At 46.6% G+C, this 21560-nt stretch overlaps 3 protein-coding genes across 3 annotated transcripts; all 3 read right to left on the bottom strand.

Moving 5' to 3' along the window:
- Window positions 1–6272: 6272 nt before the first annotated feature.
- LOC124664601 lies at window positions 6273–8324 on the bottom strand. The gene is made up of 2 exons (XM_047202083.1): window positions 6434–8324; window positions 6273–6349 (listed from the first exon to the last, which is right to left on the bottom strand). Exons 1-2 carry the CDS (start codon window positions 8322–8324, stop codon window positions 6273–6275), a joined length of 1968 nt encoding a protein of 655 aa, XP_047058039.1.
- Window positions 8325–9647: 1323 nt separating this feature from the next.
- LOC124664590 lies at window positions 9648–11459 on the bottom strand. The gene has a single exon (XM_047202075.1). It carries the CDS (start codon window positions 11457–11459, stop codon window positions 9648–9650), a length of 1812 nt encoding a protein of 603 aa, XP_047058031.1.
- Window positions 11460–11995: 536 nt separating this feature from the next.
- LOC124701320 (DNA-directed RNA polymerase 3B, chloroplastic-like) lies at window positions 11996–20780 on the bottom strand. Its single transcript, XM_047233372.1, has 19 exons — window positions 20100–20780; window positions 19123–19317; window positions 18905–19038; window positions 18706–18772; window positions 18383–18441; window positions 17967–18084; window positions 17602–17715; window positions 17356–17487; window positions 16834–17250; window positions 15792–15842; window positions 15498–15568; window positions 15174–15258; window positions 14917–15069; window positions 14740–14814; window positions 14488–14577; window positions 14010–14057; window positions 13821–13935; window positions 12882–12985; window positions 11996–12767 (listed from the first exon to the last, which is right to left on the bottom strand). The coding sequence occupies exons 1-19, from the start codon at window positions 20778–20780 to the stop codon at window positions 12657–12659; spliced, it is 2820 nt and encodes a 939-aa protein (XP_047089328.1). The 3' UTR covers window positions 11996–12656.
- Window positions 20781–21560: the final 780 nt, after the last annotated feature.

Below are 21560 nucleotides of genomic sequence, written 5' to 3'. Positions count from 1 at the left end.
TGAAACATCAAAACACTCTCCGAACACTGGATCATCTACGTTATCACAGTACTTAGCGAAATGACCAGACCCACCACACCTTGTGCACTTACGTCTCCTCGGTCCAAGTCCAGATCCTTCGCTGCGAGGTCTTATTCTACTTTTCCTCGGTCTACCCGCTGCTCTCTTCGGAACTCGGAGGGCAAAGCTTAAAACCAGGGTCCACTGGATCCCATTGTTGTTTTCCCTCCAAAGCGGGTAAGCCATGTGCATATGTGGCTTTTAACTTTGCAACTGAGTAGTAATCATGCACATACTCGTTGTATGTTACCTCGCTTGACTCGACGAGTAGTGATGAAAAACAAGGCATGAATGCATGGCAACCCGAGTTATCTGCCGTTGCCTACAACCGCAAGTTCTAGCTTCTAAATCCACCGGATATCTCCATTCCCTCTTCTCTTTATCCAAAAATGATACCTCTGTCGTCGTAGCTGAGCAACGAGTCATGTCCATTTCCAAGCCTCTTGGTTTCTGCTTCAATTCATTCATCACGGAAGGGATTATAATGTGTCCCATGAATTTTGCCTCGGCTATTCCTGCTCGAACAAGAAATTTCTGCACGTATTCTACCCTTATCTTGTCAAGCAAATCCGCCAAATAAAGACCCTTTAGTTTTCGGATCGTTGAGTTGAAAGACTACGCAAGATTATTATGCACATAGTCAACTTTGCTCACTTCACCGAATTGGCTTCGGCCCATAACTTGGAGTGGTGTGTTTCCAAGTATTCCTTCACTTTGTCATTTTTGTATAACTGCCTCATGTGATAGTTGTGCTTCTTCACACTGCAAGTCAAAGATGCTGGCCATAAATTGTCGGCATACACCTTTCCTTTGAATTTCTTCCCAAAATTTGCAGCAAGGTGAGGCATGCATTCCCTATGCTCTACTCCAGGGAACACATTGTCCACGGCTACTTCTAAACCCTTGCAAGCATCTGTATGAATTACCAACCCATTGGGATGTGCAATAGCCCGGCGCAGATTCTGCAAAAACCAAGTCCAGCTCTCCTCAGACTCTGCCTCTATCACGCCATAAGCAACTGGAAATACAAAATTGTGTCCATCAACTGCACAAGCTGCTACTAACTGTCCTTTAAACCTCCCCGTGAGAAAAGTAGCATCAATAGCCAAATAGGGCATGCAGCCTTCCAAAAACCCCGGCGACAAGCCTCAAAGCGAACAAAAACCCTTCTAAAGCACTCTTTGGTCATTGTCATTCCCCTCAACGTGTACTCCACGGTGTGGTGATCAATATCTACAATACTACCCGGGCTGGTCTTCTCCACTTCACCCTTAAATGAATACAACGAGTTTAAAACTTTCCCGCCAATTACCATAAATAGAATCCATAGCATGTTGTTTTCCATTGAAAACCCTCATGTATGGTACCTCTATCTTGAACTTTTCTTTGAGCTTCTTCCGCAACTCCTTTGTACCCACTTGATGGTCTTCTGTCACCCACCGTTTTACTTCTTCAGCCACCCATCTTGACTTGGCTCTACTAATTGTTTCCTTCCTCAGGGTTGATTCCATGCATGTGTGCCTAAAAGGGTTCACTTTGACTTGAACATTCGTGCTATTTCGCATTTTAGACGCGTGCATCCTCCATGGACAATCTTCAGTCGGACAGTGCACTCTGTAACGTACTCGTCGCTCTTGTCAACTTCAAATGTACGCTCCGCCCGATGCGGTATGTCACAAGTGCATTTCTACACTCACTCATGGATGCAAAGATGGTACCTTCTTCCATCTGAGAGTTTGCAGGGTCCCATTCAATAGCTGGAAGGTCTTCGTCCTCAACCTCCTCATCATCAATCACAAAAGCCTCATTGTCACACTCATCTCGGTTTTCAGCCCGACATGGCCGTCGTAAATTATGCACAACATCAGAATATAGCCTCTCTTCATCATCGATGTATTCAGGCTCCACTTCTCTTGGGACCCTACTGCCGGTGCCCATGTTTGATGAGCCACCACGTCGCCGTGCACTAACTGAAGCTCCCCTAACTGAACTGTTCTGGCTAGAGCTTCCATTACGACGACATGAATCTGTCCGAGAAGTTCCAACTGCCGGCACAACCACATCATTTTGCAGCCTCACATGAAATTGCTCTTTCTCCTTATGCTTAGCAAACAAGGTAGCGAGCTCTTCATCATTACTAACTTTCACCCAATCAATTCCCCCATCGTAGTATTTGAATTCCACTTCATCATGCATACCCCAAGGATATGGGCCGCAAATTACCTCGCCAAATTGTCTAAAACTCCAATTACAATCCATTGGCAACCGATAATCAAACCCTCCTTGGAATTTCTTTTGATCCTTTGCATCCACAATGAATCGCTCCCTTCTAATGTTCACCAAGAAAGCAAACCGCAATTCCATCCTAATCAACCAAAAACAGAGAGGCAATGAGCACACCAAAACCAAAATCAAACGCAATGAGCACTCTATGTCAAATCGACTATTGCACTACACAAGAAAGCTCAATAGGAACAAGGCTTACCCCTCGGGAACCCAGTCGTGGATGCGGCGGGTCTCCGGCCCCACGCCTGCCTCGCCAAGGTCGTCGCCGCCACTAGCCATTGCATCGAGCAGGTGGAGGGCGCAGTGGCGGAACGAGCGACTACGTCGCAAGGGGGTGGGGGCAGAGCAGGTGCTCCTGGAGGCGGTGGAGAAGGTGTCCACGCGGGACGGCCGCGCGGCGGCGCAGGTGGTGGCGTCGCAGGTCGTGGCGGCGCAGGTGGTGGCGTCGCAGGTCGTGGCGGCGCAGGTGGTGCCGGCAGGGGCGCGGATCGGTGTGTTGCTCTGTGGCGGGAGCAGGGGTAGTTCGGTCTTCACCTATTTGTCATTGCGCGGTCCTACCTGTAAGATCTGGCCCCACTTTCAGTAACGGCAAGAGACGGAAACGTTTGAAGCCTGGCCGTTTGGCCTCGACAGAGCAGCTGCGCCAGAAGCGGTGGCAAAACTGAGCACCATTCTGCTCTAGTGGCAAAACTGAGTCATGCGCGGGCTGTAGTGGCAAACCAATAATTAACCCTTAACCAAACTTCCTCATAGTTGAAATAGCCACACTCTCGAGAGACCTCTATCAAGATAATTGTTTTACCATACACATTAAAACTCTATGCCAATTTGAAAGATCCTATAGCAAACATGAACTCGTATATTAACTAATTAAGTAGCTATCAATTTCGCAGAAAAACTTAGTAATTATCTTACACTACAAAAAAAAATTGCCGTGGTTGTTGATGCCTCATCCCGACGATTTTTGCTCTTTCCGTGGTACATCGCAAAACCTTTTTTTCCTCGTATTAGGTACTGTCGAAGGGTAATGGAAGAATTTCCTTAGTCTTTCGCAAGTCCTCTCTTCTGCTCCCGCATGTTTCTGGTTCTCGTGTTTTAAATTTTTCATGTATGTTCTTGCGGCATATTTGTTTGGGATAAAATGTTATTCAGTGGTGCATGTGTGATAGTATGTATTTTATATCAAAATCATACAAATCAATAACATGCATGAGTATTAAAGAACCTGCACAACTAAATAATTAATATGAATTAGGGTAGTCATTCACCCCAATAACATCCGTCGTCATTCACCCCAATAACATCCGTCGTCATTCACTCCCCCACCTATCTCACTTAGTTTAGGAGTGGATGCGGATATGAATTAGGGTAGTCATTATTAAGAAAAAACAGTATCTATTTTAACACTACTACCAACTTGGCATCTCTCTCCACAGTAATTTGGTAATTCCAATGCTATTACCCAAGAGCCTTCATAGAGAAAAAAAATAAGATAGGATTTAAATCCTCCCAAATTAGTATGACAATCATCCAAAGGACATGAACCCAATAGACATCCAAATTATTGCGAATTATCAGCACATGATCACATTATTTAGCTCTATAAGCTACACCGTGAATCATGTTTTCATTTCTTGCAGGAATATAAAAAGAATAATTACCAAATCACAATACATGTCTACTCATCGGCGTCTATCAACCACTTAAAAATGAGAATACCAACGAATTACTGGTTTCGACATGTTAATACCACGAGCACAAAGGTATAATATATACACACAACACGGTTTGCAATTCTGATTTGAACAGGAATCAAACAACAACTGAAACTTCCCAACTGCCTGGAGCACATAAAACTTTCAGCTCAAATAGAGAAACGCGAGAATCTGTTCCATTTTCAAGACATTTTTCCATGTCGGTAGTTTTCATTCAAAGTTCTTCATAATGCATGAAATATAATGAAGAAACCAAAAACAAACACTACGAACCCAACACACCAAATTCTGAATTGCAAGTACTCCATACTTTCAATCGAACACGACTAGCTTCTCGTACTCTGGCCCAGAGATTGCCTTCTCCATGACGTCCCTCGGCGTTGGGATGTTTGGTATAGCCTCCTCTTCGCACGGGATGTCTGGGATGGCCTCCTCCTCGCCGCCGAGGAATATCTTCAGCATATTCTTGGAGAAGCCACTGACCAGCGCCACCTCCTTCTGTTCCGTTGTCACTAGCGTGGAGCGCGAGCACCGCATATTCCATAAGACAATCTGCGGCGCGTCTCGGTACCTGGCCTCGGAATACTTCCTTGTGATTGCCTCATAGTCGGTCTCCCACGGCCTTGACGAAGCCTGGTCGAATTCCATGTCGCTGAAAACGAACACCTTCTTCACCATGCACTCCAGAAGCAGGTTGACGATCCCGTTAAGCTCAAGATGATGGCGGACTTGCTGAGGTGCGGCGGTCATGAAGCGTGTGCCGTAGTTGTCGCCGAAGTGGGGCTAAAGTGGGAAGAAAACAAGGAGAGGAGTCGCTGCTTGGATCGATAGGGTGGGTCATTGGAGAACCGATTGGCACAATTCCTCGGTTGATTTGCGGTGGGGGAGTGCAGTCGCCAAGGAAGAGAAGGAGTGGGGTGAATGACGACGGATGAGATTTGTTCGACGATGGAACACCTTCCTAGTTTTTTAATAGTATAGAGATAAAGATATTTTGAAAGTGGGAGTGGAAGTTTGAAACTCACTAAAGAACCTGCACAACTAAATAATTCTACCCAAAAATAGAAACACGGTAGTTGATTCATCTAGTAACTAGCCATGAAAACAAAAAAATCGTAAGTTCTTAAAAGCCACAAAAATTTCAACAAATATAATCATAACACCAAACCAATCTAAAATTCATCTTGATTCACAGCAGCTGAGTTGCAAAGATGTCATTATAATCCCAAGTATGGACTCCCATTACACGAGACCCCAGCCTCCCTAAACTATATCCTCTTACGACAAGGATTTTGGTTTGCGGGCAGAGACTAAGAATAGTGGAAATATGTAGGAATATGACAGAAACACATATGCAAAATGATTATTTTTTAACACATGGATTCGTTCTTCGTGCATAGGAGTTTTACATGATTTCAAAGCACATGTATGTTAGAAGAAGTGTTTTGGATTGTTGGTCACACAGAGAAACACATGTTGAATGATGCACGGAAAATGTACATATGAAATTTACAGGATTAGGGACAAAAACTAGACAAAAATCTCGTGACTGCACTGGAGTTCTTAAAGGAAAAAAAGTGGGGAAATAGGTTTTGAGCTAATGATGAAATTAATTCCTACAGACTGTAATGCCGCGCATAGGAAACCATAGTAATTTGGTAATTCCCATCCTATGACCCAAGATTCCAAGAACCTTCATAGGAAAAACAATGATATGATTTAAATCGTCCAAATTAGCATGAAACCCCCAATATCCAAAGGAGATGAACAGAAGAGACACCTAAATTATTGCAAATTACCAGCGCATATGATCAAGCTACACCATGAATCGTGTTTTTATTTCTTGCAGGCATATCCAAAAAAAATGTGACCAAATCACAATACATGTCTACACGATCTGCGTCTATCAATCAATCAATTAAAAATGAGAATACCAACGAATTAGTAATGGTTTCCACATGTTAATACCACGAGCACAAAGGTACACAACACGATTTGAACAGGAACCAAGCAACAACTGAAACTTGCTATCTGCATAGAGCACATAAAAGAATTAAGCTCAAATATAGAAACACGAGAATCTGTTCCATTTTCATAACATTCGTCCATGACGATAGGATTCATTCGATAGCTGTAAGTTCTTCAGAAGGCAGGAATTATAATGAAGAGAAATAAAAAGCGAACACTACGACCCGACTGACCTAAATTCTTTCAGTCGAACACGACGAGCTTCTGGTACTCTGGCCCGGAGATTGCCTTCTCCATGACGTCCCTGGGCGTTAGGATGCTTGGTATGGCCGCCTTCTTGCCTTGGATAGCCTCCTCCTCGCCTGGGATGGCCTCCTGCTCCTCCTCCTCTGGGATGGCCTCCTCCTCGCCACCGAGGAATATCTTGAGCATGTTCTTGGAGAAGCCGCTGACCAGCGCCACCCCCTTCTGCTCCGCTGTCACCGGCACGGAACGCGAGTCCCGGAGGTTCCAGAAGACAATCTGCGGCACGGCTTCTCCGTACCCGGCCTCGGTGTACTTCCTCATGATCGCCTCGTAGTCTGTCTCCCACGGCCTCGAGGACGCCTGGTCGAACTCCATGTCGCTGAACACAAACACCTTCTTCACCATGCGGTCCGGAGGCAGGTTGCCGGCGACCGCTACTTGTAGGAGCTTGTCGAACACGGCCTGGAAGTCGGTATTCATGTTCCAGTCCATACGTTGGATAAACAGGCACTTGTCCCGGAGGGTCTCTCCCTGGATGTGGTGCAGCTGTGGCCGGTTGCTGAAGGTGATGACGCGGTGGCGCCACGGTTCGTCGCAGAGCTCCGAGAGCAGGAGGCCGAGCGCGACGCAGACGTCCATGGGCTCCCCCCACATGCTGCCCGACACGTCGCACACGGCGAGGCAGTTTTTCAGATCTCCCAAGGCCAGCAGATCATCCACCGTGCGCTGCCACTGCAGCTCTGCTACTTCGTTGTCAAACTGGGCAGAGGCCAGGATCTCGTGCGGCAGCAGGCCGCCCGCCGCAATCTTCACCTTGCCGGACTTGACGTCGGTAAGGTATTGGTAGAAGCGAGCGTGGTCGTGCTTGACGAAGAGGTCCTGGTAGTTCTTCATGGCGATGGAGGCCACGCGCGTGTACACCACTTTCCCCCATTCGCGCGCCGAGATGAAGACCTCGGGGAGCCTGAGGGCGTGGCGCAGCGGCACGTAAGCCTCCTTGCGGAGAAGTTCGCGCGCGCGGTAGGTGTAGTGCTCGTCTGGCAAGTCCTCCGGGAGCTGGGCCATCGAGCCCTTGGGGAAGAGGCGGCGCGCAATGGCCTCGCAGAGCAGCGTGGAGTAGTCGTAGCAGGTGTCGACCGACGGGCACCACTTGGAGGCGAGCGAGAGATCGAGGTTGCCTTCCGAGAGCTTCTTCATGTCCTCAGCGAGGAGGTCGGCGAAAACATCCGCCGTCATGTCGTGCAGGAGGCGGTAGTTGGGGTCCCGGGCGTACCTCTCGACGGCTCTGGCCGCGGCGTCCGCGCGCTTCTTGTGGCGCTCGACGGCGGCCTGGGCGGACATCTCCTGGTCGCGCTTATTGCTCGCGGCGACGCGCGCCTCCATCGTGCTCGCGGGGTGGATCGACTTCTTCCAGCGGTGCGGTGTAGGTGGTGGTGGGTTGCGGTTGCGGTTGCGGTTGCGGAAGCGGAAGCCAGCGACCATCCCACCTTTCTGGGCGACCTTTTTGGCTCTGGTCCTGGTGGAGACGCCGCCGTGAATAATGCGGTGGAGGAGCTCGGGGAGGTCCTTGAGGTATCCAAATTCGGCGACGGGGCGCGCGTTGAGGGCGAGCGTGGCCGGATGGCAGTTGTGCATCCAGAGCGCGGCGGCGTAGAATCCCTCCTTGTCGGACTTGCCGGTGCCTCCGACGCCGCGGAGGTTGCAGGCGAGGCGGAGCGCCGTGGTCGGCTCTTTGGCCCAGGCGTCAGCGAGGAGAGACGACACGGAATCGGCCGGGGTGCCGGGGACGACTTGAAAGAAGAAGTCCAGGCAGGGGTCGCCCGAGGTGGCGAACGTCGGGGAGCTGTTCTCCGTGCGCGTCTTCGCCGGGGGAGCCGGCGGCGGCTTGTTGAAGTTGGCGTCCAGCAGGTCCAAGAACTGGTCGCCGGTGCTTGCGGGCGCAGCCACCTTCACCGCCGCCGCAGCCGCGCGGAGGCTCTCGGCCGGCGGGCCGAGGAGGGTGTAAGAGACGGCCCTGCGGCACGCCGCTCCTGCTGTTGCCGCCGCCATGACTGATCGGCTTGGGTGAGGGTTTTGGCCCTGGGTTGGGTTTTAATCGTGAAACCGAATGATTTGAGCAGTTAATTAAGACGGATTTTGCGGGCAGGTAGTATAATGCGGGCGATGGCGTGAAGCGCAAGCCGAGGCGGTGAACTGAATTATGGTTCGTGCCATTTCTTATGGAAGGTTTTGCTACTGTAACAAAATCCTTATCTTCGGAAGGTTTAGTACCAGCTAATTTATCGAGGGTTCCGTTTTTTATGCAGCGATGCATTTCTTATTCAACATGAAGCCAATACATTTTTTTTTCTCTCAAGTGAGTCTTTTTAGACTTTGAGAGTAATATTACAAAGGCTCCACTTACATCTAAGTCTATCTCTTTTGTTCAATCAATATGATGATTTCATTTTAATTGCTTGGATTTATTTGGATTACAGCATTGGAAGTACTCCATACATGATATTTTCCACAAAAAATGCTAATAATTGTTCCAAAAATTAAAAGTACAAGTTTCACAACTTTCTTCAAGTATGATTCGAATCATTGAAATATCACAAGTTCATCGAAATATGAGTAAAATTACTGAAATTCATATTTGTTGACTTTTTAAAATTCATGGAAATATGAATGAAAAACAAAAAAAATATATGATTGCAATTACTGAAATATGACCGGAGCGATTGTATTTATTTGAAATTTAGTTGACTGCTTCCGAAATTTATTTTAATATGAATTAAATTTCTGAAACCCGTGTGAAATGTCTAGTGAATATTTCTTAAATTAACTATTTGAATTTTTGAACATGCTTTTGCAAACTATTTGTACTTTCTAAAACTTCCAATTATTTTGGATTTTTTGGAAAATATTTGTAAATCAACGAGATATTATTTTCGGTAGTTATCGGGTGTGGTCTAGTCTTTGAATTCTTTTGGATTTGGCTTCTTGTCTTCTAGATTTCTAGTCTTTGAATTCTTTTGGATTTGGCTTCTAGACTTCTTCTTGACTTCTATTTAGATCATAGTTTAAAATAGCCGTCTATACAATTTGTATTCGTTTCAACAGACCTCTAAACAAAATATTTTTGACGAAAAGGCAGCCTGGCCTGCTTTTCATTGATTAGAAGGAGAGTATAAGATGTACAAAGTCGAAGAAAAAACGAACAAGAAAGGAAGGAAAAGAAAAGCTAGTGAAAGCTCGAGTAGCTAGCAACCAGGACGCTCAAAGTTTCAGAAGACAGTGCTTCTAGGTGCTGTGAATCGCTGAGGCAAGAATTTCGTCAGAAGATTGAATAACAAGAGCAAGCAGTCACATTCAGGCACGAGTGCCTACTCTTCAGTCGAACACGACGAGCTTCTCGTACTCCCGCCCTGAAATGGCCTTCTCCATGACGGCCCTCGGCGTCATGGCGTCGGCGCCGTCGAGGAACAGCTTCAACATGTTCTTCGAGAAGCCGCTGACCAGCGCCACCCCGTTCTGCTCCGCCATGACCGGCACGGACCTCGAATCCCGCAGGTTCCAGAAGACAATCTGCGGCACCGCGCCGCCGTACCCGGCATCCCAGTACTTCCTCGTGATCGCCTCGTAGTCGGTCTCCCACGGCCTCGAAGACGCCTCGTCGAACTCCATGTCGCTGAACACAAACACCTTCTTCACCATGCGCTCCGGCGGGACGTTGCCGTCGACCGCCACACGCAGGAGCTGGTCGAACACCGCCTGGAAGTCGGTGTTCATGTCCCAATGCATGTCGCGGATGAACTGGGTCTTCTCCCACAGAGTCGCCCCCTTGACATGGTGCAGCTGCGGCCACTGGCTGAAGGTGATGACGCGGTGGCGCCACGGCTCGTCGCAGAGCTCGGAGAGGAGGAGGCCGAGCGCGACGCAGACGTCCATGGGGAGCCCGGTCATGCTGCCGGACACGTCGCACACGGCGAGGCAGTTGTTGAGCTTGCCGAGCGCCAGCAGGTCGTCCACCGTGCGCTGCCACTGCAGGTCCGCGACGTCCTCGCCGTCGGTGCCGACGGACGCCAGGATCTCGTGCGGGAGCAGCGCGCCCGCCGCGATCTTGGCCTTGCCGGCCCTGACGCTCTCGAGGTACTGGCAGAAGCGCTCGGCGTCGTGCTCGAGGAAGAGGTCCCTGTAGTTCCTCATGGCGACGGAGGCGACGCGCGGGTACACCACCTCCCCCCACGCGCGCGCCGCGACGAAGACCTCCGGCAGCTCGAGCGCGCGGCGGAGCGGCACGAGCGCCGCCTTGCGGAGGCACGCGCGCGCCCGGCTCGCGTAGTTCGACTCCGGCAGGTCCTCGGAGAGCTCGGGCGCGGAGCCCTTGGGGAAGAGGCGGCGCGCGATGGCCTCGCAGAGCAGCGTCGAGCGGTCGTACCGGCTCTTCAGCGAGGGGCACCATTTCCCGGCGAGCGAGATCTCGGGCAGCTTGCCGTCCGCGAGCCTCCGCATGTCCTCGGCGAGCATGCCAGCGAAGAGGTCGGCCGTGCAGTCGTGCAGGAAGCGGTACCTCGGGTCCCCGTGGTACCTCTCCACGGCCCTCATGGCGGCCACAATGCGGAGCCGCCTGAGCTCCAGGGCCTCGTCCGGTGACATCTCCCGGCGCGGCTTGCGCGCGTGGAACCGGCCGAGGCGGCGGTCGTCGTTGACGATGCGGTGGAGGATCTCGGGGAGGTCCTTGAGGTAGCCGACGTCGGCGATGGGGCCAGCGTTGAGGGCGAGCGTGGCCGGGTGGTGCTCGTGCATCCACAGCGCGGCCGCGTAGAAGCCTTCACGGTCGGCCTTGCCGGTGCCGCGCACGCCGCGGAGGTTGCAGGCGAGGCGGAGCGCGGTGAGCGGCTCGGCCGCCCAGGCCTTGGCGAGGAGGGAGGACACGGACGCGGCCGGGGTGCCCGGGACGACGTGGAAGAAGAAGTCCAGGCAGGGGTCCCCCGAGGTGCCGAAAGTCGGGGAGTTGTTCTCCGTGCGGGTCTTGGCCGGCGGCGGCTTCACGGCAGGCTTGTTGAAGTTGGCGTCGAGCTGGTTTACGAACGAATCGCCGGTGGATGCCGGCGGCACCTTCACTGCGGCCGCGCGGATGGGAGCTATCGGTGGGCCGAGGAGAGTGCGGACGACGGCTCTCCGGCACGCCGCCGTGGCCATTGATTCTCGCGGTACTAGGGTTTATGGTTTCCAATCAACAAAAGGGGGTTATGGTGCTAACTGCTAGGCGCAAATAACGGAAGAAATGGCGTGCAGCCCTGCAAAACTGACATGAATTGCGTGTGCCTGCAAGGAAAGTTTGTGGGATAGCCTTTTATGTTCAGGCCCGGTAAATACTCTCTCTCAAGCCTTCGGGCGCTGGTCGTTCAGCAAAATTAATAGTCCCACCTCGGAACATTACAAGCGTTACTACCGATTTATATAGCGAAATTTGGAAAGAGCGTTCGCCGAGTTCGGTGGCGCGAACTTGTAACCCAGATGTTGAGGGGGCAAACTGCTGGGCCCGGTCGTGTCGGCCCTTTACCCAATTACAAGAGGGGAGCAGTACAGCAGCTGGCGTCTGGGCTCGGTCGTGTCAGCCCTTCACCCAATTACAAGTGGGGAGATGCAGCTGTCTTGCTTTTTTTTCTCAACATCAAGGAAATGAAAGGTGAACATGTACATTTCTTTATCGACAACATATCTCTTCTTTATCATGTCAAAAACATCTATGGACCTCATATACACTTTTCCCGTTTCTGTTCGGCACCAGAATTCTACACATTATTGTTACAGGGTGATGGTGCACGCATACAACCATCGGCTACAAAAATCCTAAAAGAACAAAAGAAGTATAGACAATGAAATTTAAGTTCAAACTGTCAGTCTATATAATCAGCATATTCAGCAAGACTCAAGACTATGACTATTCTGCCGCTGATAAATTGGCATGCTACAATTTACCTTCTTGGAGTGTCATGGTAGCCGGTGCCTGGACTGAACTTCACATCTTGGTAAATCATGCATCAACCAAAACTCATCAGCATGAACTACTTGAGGCTTGTTCACGTCACAGGCTTCTTGCAACCATTTGTCATGGTTCTCAGCCTTAAGAGTCCAGCGAGCCGATTTGCTGATTCCCAAAAAACTTGTTTCTTCTGTTCCCAGTGAGTCACAAGGCTGAGCTGCAATGGCATGCTGCTGTAGTTGCTTATTATGCCAATGATCTTGTAACACCCAACTTCTGGGCCCAACAGCCCTCCTCTCTGCTGGACCAAGCTAAATGCCAAAGACCATGCTGTGAACAGTGATCTGGCAATTTAGCTATCCAACCACGCCAAGCTCATTGACATGTTAAGCATAACTCTCCCAGTAAGCTTAGTTGAAGAAATATGTCGACGTAAGAACTTCTCTCACATTGAAATTCCCTTGTGGCGGACAGGGAGGAAACTGTACTGTCGGGAATAGCGTCTGAAACTCTTCCAATAACTGGATTCAAGATGAGAATATAAAGAGCATTAGGGAATAAGTGATCATCAATGATACAGTTGAAGAACAAAGTATTGCTTAAAGACACTGGATAGAGGAGTTCTGGCAGCATACATTTTCAAGAATTGGCATGCTGTACAGCTCCACGAATTGCTCTCTCAAGATCTGATTCATTTTATCGACATCACATGCATGCACCCAAAATGAGTCGTGCACCCCTACAGCCAAAGCACATTGACGAAAGGCAACATAAATTGCCTATGGACAAGCATCATAATCAAAACAAGTAACGAAAGCACAAAACTTTTGAAGTCAACATCCAAAATGAACTTAATTTGAATTATGTATTTGTTGTTTGATACATCAAAGAGATCGTGATGACGTGATCAGATTCTTTCACGCTAGAAATATATCATATGTTCGTAGAAAGCTTAGATTCTAGATAACTTGTCATTTGTGGGCCCTAAGAGGACACTTATTCTTGTTCTGGCATAAATAATATAGGTAAAAAAGTGTGCATTAGGAATGTGGTCCCTTTGCAAATACTGAGTATTTAGCACTAATGACACAACACCTAAAGCGAATGACTAGCTAGTACTCTGTAAATCTTAGCACAATACCAAGAAACAGCACCTGCCATTCATGATTCACCAGAAACTTTGTTTTACATCGACCTTATTCTTATCTAATACTCTCTCCGTGCTAAAATAAATGTCTTTACTTTGTCTATTTTCGAACGGAGGGAGTATTTATGAATAGAACACATTGTCTCAACAGCGATGCACAGAATGGTAAAACAATGCAAAGAAGAAGGTGCTGCCTGAATGCACACCCACACCACAGTAGCAGGTATAACATTTTTATTCAGGGCTGGTAAAGGTCAACATGGACATGACATATATATATGAAGTTTAATTTCAGCAAAGTGTAGTAGATCATATGCATTAATGCAGATTGTTTTACTTCCATTGGAATGACAACAAGTTGGTCAGTACTAGGAGGAGGTTTGCCTAAATATTTATGCTAGCAATGGAATCAGAAATGAGAACATACCTGCAAAATGAAGACCCGCCTCTTTACAAGCAATTGCCGTCATCATCATATGTGAACTATCAAGAGAGTGCACAAAATTTGGTGGAAACGCTGCTTTCTGCCGTTGGACTGCAATCTGAAATTTGACGACAGAAAAATTAACCATGATAATAGAATAGGCAAGGAACCAATGAATAAAGTATTACTCACTGCATCGCCTTCCTTTCGTAAAGCCAGGCATTGCAAGGAAGTTCGTATCTGCATGATAGTGAAACAGATAACACAAATGGAGTTTACAAAATCGTAATGAAGGCAAAATATAGTAGCAGTGTCTGGAAGCAACTAAATTTTTTAACTTGAATGTGTCTCAACCATTCCTATAAATGCCCCTTCCACAAGTTGGACATACTGTTGCGAAAGGATTATACAAAAATAGGAACATATATGATTTAGAACCAATTAAAATAACTGTACATAATAATTATGTTCAAGTGGCAGTCCAGTGATGTTTCAAAAGGTGCATAACCAACACGACATTTACACAGATGAGCAAGAATGTTCCCTCAAGAAAACAAAGTAAAATGCACAACGAACACATATCAAGAATCCAGGTATAGTGCTTGCTTAGTATAGATATACAAAAAAGAACAATCTGCACATATATTGCAACAGATAATAAGTAGCTCACCATATAGTTTTTATATTTCTTGTAGGGCTGAACAACTGGAAGACCAACAGCACTTGTCCATCTGACTGGTTGATTTTTTGAAGCAATCATCTATGAGGAATTGAAACACAGTCAAAAACTGTTGATATCTCAAGTCAGCTACCAAAGGAGAATGTATAGATGGAAGTGTAGTGCAACAATTTAAAACTGGATGCCTGTCAACTTTTATATCAGTGGAAAAATCATGTTTCAACACACAATATGATTGTATACCTTTGCACAGTCACCAAGCCATGCCATTATACCACGGGCAGATTGGAACATTTGTCCTAGTGCATCCAAAGTTACCTTCATCATAGATTCAACAGTCACAGCTTGTCCTTGTCTCCAACACAATCAATACGGAATCACAATAAACACCAGTCTGTCAGATGCAAGTAAAGCACTTACCCTGGTAGCATAGCACGACACATCATAGAGCAATTTGTCATCTGTAATGTGCCCTTTCTCTTGAAGTCTCTTCATAATCTGCTGGCGAGCACCGATAAATGTGACACCATAAACTGACGTCATCACAGTCTGCTTGACCAGCTTCCTATCCACCTGTAAGCTACCAATGTCCAGATCTTCAACTGTTTTGTAAAGAAAGTACATAACGAAGAATATATTTCTTTAGTTTAGGCAGAGGGGGGAGGGAGAAGGCTAACCTGGTCAACTAAAACCTTTGCTAATGGAACATTTGGGTCAGTAGCAGGATCCTTCATCGAGTCCTCTCGTACAACATCCAGTACCCTTCAGTCATGTTTAAGCCAAAGCATTATCAAACTATATCCTGAGTGCCACTCAGCACTAGAGAAATGCATTGCGAAATCAATAATCTAGGAACTGAGTTAACTGTCAGATGCCACACTGGCTAAGTATTATAATCTACTAAGGCGACACACAAACTAAATGCTACAATGTATTAACGTAATTTAATGATTGCACAAAAGGAGAACTGGGCATCGCTCAGTGGCTAGACTGTGGGGCACCTGGCAGCTATTTCTGAGTAGATATCTGCAGGTTTCGCTCCAGGAACCAAGTTAACAGCTGCCGCGCCCATCTGTACAAAACAAGTGCCAAGTGTTCATATATGGATAGTTCCAGTGCAGAATCTCATGCAAAAAGCATGCAAACAAACAAGGATGTTTTGTGACCTCGTCAGTTACTGATAAATTGCAGGCAGTAAGAAATTTATGTTGAGATAGAAAATATTGACTGTACACTTGACCACAGAATTACATATAAGCACCACCAGTTCTATTTTACCATAGAGAAAAACTTACGTAGTCTCTTCCAAGAGCGGCATAGTGCTGTAAGCCATTGCATGAACCATCCTGATAGATGAAAATGTGACCAACAATTAGTAATGCTGGTTGGGCACAGATATGTCAAATCAATTCCTTCCATAACTAAATACTAGAGCACCATACAATTACTATGTTGAGAAGTTCCCGTTGTTCCGTATAGTTAAACAATGTTCCATTCTCATCTAGGCTTAACATAATTACAACTTTTCTTATTAGATTCAGTGCTTATGGATTTACGGGGGAGGAATAGGACTCTATGCCCAATGCCCAAAACACAAGCTTCACAAGGACATATAACTTAGATTTGGAATATAGCCTTCCTAAAAAACGTAAGAAAAATAAACATTGCCAGCTGCATAAGGAGACAAAACTTAGATTAGAAACATGTCCTTCCTCTAAAACGTAAGAAAAATAAACATTGTCAGCTGTGCATGTGCATAGACTTTATACCAAAGCCAGCACAGCCAGATTAGAAGTTACAAAATACTTAAAAACTGCTCCCTCCATTCACTAATGTAATACCTTTTAGATATTTTAGTGGACTAGATACATACCAAAACGAGTGAACCTACACACCGAAGTGTGTCTAGATACATGCATTTACAAAAGAAGCTAAAAAGTCTTACATTAATGAACAAAGGGAGTAACAAGAATAAGTTGGTGTGCTCTCCAAACTAAAAGCAGTAATAGTGACAAAAGCTGCCTGTGGGAGCTATATCATTTGATCAAGAGGCAAATTTGACTTATAATAAGATAAAAGCAACAAAAATACTCCCATTTGATTAACTGAATTTTCAAAGTGAAATTTATTGTGTATATGTTGACACTTCCTCTAGCAAAAGCATGACTCATTGACTGATGCCCTTGACACACATAATATCAAGCTTTTACCTCGATTAATGAATGCACCTACAACTAGGATATAGAGCTTATATTTGTCTACATACGGGTGATGATTTAAGTAATGTTGAAACCTGCACAAGTGTGCGGTGTGCCTCATTCTCAACTAAGGCAATACCTGATGAATGGGTAGGTGAGAGACAGCACGATGAGGTGATGAACTTTTTAAGGCATCAGAAAGATCCATGCATGCAGCTAAACATTGAAAAGGATCCTCGGCATTAATCCACCAATGGTTCCCATCAACAGGATTTGCTGCTGAATCAAATATATCAGGCAATTGATTCTCCACAAACGCTAGTTTGCTCTCATGAGAAAGCTTTTCTATGCCTCCACCATATTTGTTAGCCAAATGTATCTTCAACCAGCGCAAACCAGATTTTCCGAGTGGCCGCCCTTCAGCATACTCTAGAACACCCCGGCATAGATCTGAACTTAGGTGACTCAGATGTGGATGCATAGGGTATGCACGACCACGAAAATCCAGATTATGAGGATAATAGAAGCCATCCTCCTCTCTCATTTTACGAGCAACCTAGTCAGGAAGGTGGAGAAATGTATAGCTTCAGTAATACCATAACATATTAGAAAATGTGATCACAGTATCGAAGTAAGAAGAACGCCTCTTTATAATACATACAGAGAGTTTTAGTTCTGTATCGCATCGCTCAGCATGCAGTTCGCGGTTAGTTTTATTTGTTTTCTTTAAACTCCACTTCCACTTCTGGATTTCATCTGGGTCCTCTGTTTCAGGTCGTTCAGGTAGAGGAATCTATAGAGCACAAACAAGTAGTTAAAAACACATGTGGCCACTAGCGCATATTATGAAAGACTGAAAGGAGCAAAGTATTCACGATGCCTAATTAACCATGTGCAGTTGACTCACATTTCCCTTATCAACGAGTCCTGCAATCCCCCCGCCACGACTCCAAATAGTCTCAACAACATCATGTACTCTTCTATTCACCCTCCATTTAGTACTCCCAAGGATATCTAAGGCCTGCCAACATGACAATACTATATAGTTCAGACTGCTTTCAGTCAATAAATAATAAGCAAGCACAGACAAATAAACATCAATGAAATAATCATAAAGAGAATGATGAATGTTTGAATCATGCTGTTACGAAACTAACACTCATTATAGCAAGAGAGAACTTGTAGAAATAGTTGATGATGTGGCCCTATCTCAACATAAACATGTTCAGAAATATAAACATAGACTGTGTCGAATATGGGTGGCCAGCACACCTCAAATACTTTTCGCAGCTGTTTTCTTGGAACTCTCTTAATGGCTTCCTTCTGGTCCTTCGCACCATGTGTCCGCATAACATATGAAGGCAGAAAAAGGTGTCCACCTTTATCATAGCTGAAACAATAATGGTTGGAAAATGATCACCAGATAAAAGATGCAATTACTTATGTCATCTACATAAAACATACTCCCTCCGTTCAGAAATAAGTGTTACAGATTTGTCTAGATTCACATGTATCTAAAGTTCTAAACGCGTCTAGATAAATGCGAATCTAGACAAATCTGAGACACTTATTTCCAAATGGAGGAAGTATATAGCTAATTTGATTCTTGATGAACTTGAATAATGAATACCCAACATAATAACTAACTGAAAAGGACAAATGCATGAACCACTAGCATTGTAGCATACCCCTTCCATTTTGTAGGAGGTACCAACATAGGAAGATAGGGTATCTCCACATGTCTAGCCTGCAAAAAAAATTGAACTTTCAAAAACTTGAGAAGCATTTCTATTGAACAGGTAAAAACAGTACCCCAAACAGAAATAAAAAAATCTGCAATGACGAGAGCATTGTAAGTAAATGTATGATAAAACCCAATCTTTTAACACTAGAGAAAATTTAGATAATAAGAAAAGGGAAAGGGAAAGAATTGTATAGTGTTTGTTTTTGGTAAGTCAAGCATCTATATCCAGCAAGAAAAGAACAGCATAGCAGTGCAAAACAAACTTACTGTGCTTTCAAACCCCTCATGCACAAGTGGATCACACTCTATCACGAAGTGCTTCTTCTTTAGTCTCCTGCGCTTTGAACAGAACTGTCAGAACATCGAACGAATATAAGCAAGCACATGATACGGACACAAGGTCATGTCAGTGCGAATACACAGCACACAACAAAAGAAAACAGTGGACAGAAGTGTGTGGCCCTACCCATTTTCTACAATAGGCTTCCGCAGTACATGCTTAAATGCAGGTCGAAAATCGGGAGAACTGTCTGGTGTTTGGTCAGCGGGTGACTGCACGAACGCTGAATCCAATAACAATTCGATCAGGCGAGTTCCTAACTGCAGTCACAAAAGGAGGATCATGTTCTCGAAACATGCGAGAGAAAAATATATAGTTTTAGGTACACCGTCCTAGTAACAAACCTTCACTTGGGCTTCTGTGCCCCATTCCTCCAATTCAATTTCCTGTTGCACAAGCTTCTGCGCTTCAGTCAATTTTCGCCTCCTCACCAAACTCTTAACAAGTTTCCGGCATTTGGCCTGCTCCTTGTCTAACGCTGGATCATTTTTGCTCCTGGACTTTTTCCTAGTCTTCTGAAAGAAAGCCTGGACTTTGAACTGCAGAACAAAAACTAGCATATTCAGCGCACGTAGAAATCAACTCCCCCTAGAGGAAACATTGCGCAATCAAAACTGAAGTGGAGAAGTGACGAATAGCATTGAGTTTATCCTAATGAACGTGATCAAACCACAGTCCTTCAAAACATATACAAATCTAGTGCACAAGAAGAATAGCTGAGGCTCAAGCTAAAGGAACGTGATCAAACCACAGTCCTTCAAAACATATACAAATCTAGTGCACAAGAAGAATAGCTAAGGCTCAAGCTAAAGGAAGATGAATGCGTAACCCAAGCTTTATCCATACATATTATACATCACAGACATGATTTCCAATCTGGCAATCCACCATCATATTCACTGCCAGAAACCTATCGCCAAACGGAGTAACATTGCGGTGTCATGTCCACTTGATGATCAACACACGCTATGACTACGGGATCTTAATAATAGATTAAGTAGGCCAAATAAGTTCATTCAGGTACCACATCACCACACAATTAGGAGATAAAAAATTCTAACTCGTAACACATTCACCAAATGCATAAGGTCCTCCGATTTGTTGAATTCATGCATTGCCAAACTTGTGATTTGACATGGCAATTTCAAGCCAAATTATTGCCATTGAGATGTACAGACTGGCATAAAACATCGCAGTCCATCTACCTTGATAATTACACTAAGATCACACATCACTAAGCCTACATTGTTGTCAACGAGATATATGTGAATTCAAAGGAAGTATCAAAGCAGTCTAGGTTGACCCTAAGCATAGGAAGTACCTCTCGCTCGACGGCCTCGCCGATGGAGTGCGCAGCCTGCACGACGCGGACGCTGCCGCATCCGTCCTTGCTGGACATGAGTAGCCCCATCATCCTGTGCATGACGATGACGGCGAGCTTGTCGGCGGGTAGCAGTAGCAGGTACTTGGCGTAGACGTGCTTGACCCGCTTGCGTCGCTGCAGGTCCTGGTCCCTGGCGACGGCGTCCCGCAGCGGCTCGAACCAGCCGAGGAAGAGCGACTTGACGTAGGGCAGCGAGGGCGCGAGGTTGCGGTCGAGCATCTCGCGCTCGAGCGCGCGGTACTCCTCGGCGGCGCGCGCCCAGGCCTCCGTCTCCGCCTTGACCTGCCGCTGCCGCAGCCGCCGGTGCTCCGCCAGACTCGCCCGCCCGCGCTCCACCACCCGCTCCAGTTCCTCCACCACCCGCGCCTCCAGCTCCGCCTCCGTCTCCGGGTGGGGGATCTGGTGGGGGGCGGCGGGGGAGCTGAGGAACGCGAAGAGGTCGAGCCAGTCGAGGGTGGCGGGGGGAGGGGCTGGGAGAGGCGGGGGGCCGATGGAGAGGAGCGTGGCGGGGCGAGGCGGGGGCGCCACGGCCACCATGGGCGGCGGCGGGGAGAGGCGGCGCAGGCGCGGCCGCGGCGGGGGCGCGCAGGTGGAGATGGGGGAGAGGAGGAGCGGCATGCGCGGGGTTGGGCTGCGCTCCGGCGGCCGGAGTTTGGTGGGAGCAGCTGAGGAGGGGGAGAAACCTCGGTAGAACCTTGGACTTGAGGGAGGGAGGAGACGATAAGGAAGGAAGGAAGAAGGGGAAATATCGCTGGCGGGGAGTGCTCGCGTGGCCGTTGGATCGCCTCGCGATTTTGTCCGACGGCGGCGATGCGTGCCAACTTCGCGACTCGAATTGTATAAACGTGGAGGAGTGTGGCTGGCCATGGATAAGGCTGTGTTGTTCTTGGTAAGTTTTCTGCCGGTTTAGGACAGCTCTATCCCAACTTAATTCTCTGATTCAGAGAGGGGAAGAAGGAGTACATGATCTTCTATCTGTCTACCCTAGTTCTCATTGTGCTTCATGTACTGCTATGCCAAATTGGGGATTCAATGTATCCCAGTTTATAAGACATAAATTTCGTAGACACCATGTTCTGCGCACATGCAGGGTATGGAATAGACTACATGGATAGCTTGTTTATAAAACTAGGCGTGTAATTAGAGCGTCTCAAGCACGACTCGTACCAAAAAAAAAAATCATTCCGCATTCTAGAGTTCTTACTAGTCCACCGGGAGAAATCATCAATCATCCTAGAAGTGAAAGAAACGCATTTTCGTCATTTTGGCTTTCACTGTGAAATTCATTAACTAAAAATATATGACGTAATTTAGTATATTGAAGAAAGTATATATATTTTATACTGTAATTTTTATTTGAGTTCGTTTTGAATAATGAATACTGTGAAAACTTTTGCT

The sequence above is a fragment of the Lolium rigidum genome, chromosome 1, assembly GCF_022539505.1.
Source record: "Lolium rigidum isolate FL_2022 chromosome 1, APGP_CSIRO_Lrig_0.1, whole genome shotgun sequence".
Classification (NCBI taxonomy): domain Eukaryota; kingdom Viridiplantae; phylum Streptophyta; class Magnoliopsida; order Poales; family Poaceae; genus Lolium; species Lolium rigidum.
The sequence above is the reverse complement of the archived record's forward strand: the minus strand, read 5'-3'. Positions and strand labels throughout refer to the sequence as shown.

What these genes read in the sequence shown, in the direction of transcription:
- LOC124664601 (XM_047202083.1), bottom strand. Translation starts at nt 8,324, where the DNA reads ATGGCGGCGGCAACAGCAGGAGCGGCGTGCCGCAGGGCCGTCTCTTAC. An exon ending in GATATTCCTCGGTGGCGAGG is followed by an intron (nt 6,350 to 6,433) that starts AGGAGGCCATCC and finishes CGGCCATACCAA; the next exon opens with GCATCCTAACGCCCAGGGAC.
- LOC124701320 (XM_047233372.1), bottom strand. Translation starts at nt 20,780, where the DNA reads ATGCCGCTCCTCCTCTCCCCCATCTCCACCTGCGCGCCCCCGCCGCGG. An exon ending in ATGAGGGGTTTGAAAGCACA is followed by an intron (nt 18,442 to 18,705) that starts GTAAGTTTGTTT and finishes TTTTTTTTGCAG; the next exon opens with GCTAGACATGTGGAGATACC. An exon ending in TACGAAAGGAAGGCGATGCA is followed by an intron (nt 13,936 to 14,009) that starts GTGAGTAATACT and finishes GTCAAATTTCAG; the next exon opens with ATTGCAGTCCAACGGCAGAA.
- LOC124664590 (XM_047202075.1), bottom strand. Translation starts at nt 11,459, where the DNA reads ATGGCCACGGCGGCGTGCCGGAGAGCCGTCGTCCGCACTCTCCTCGGC.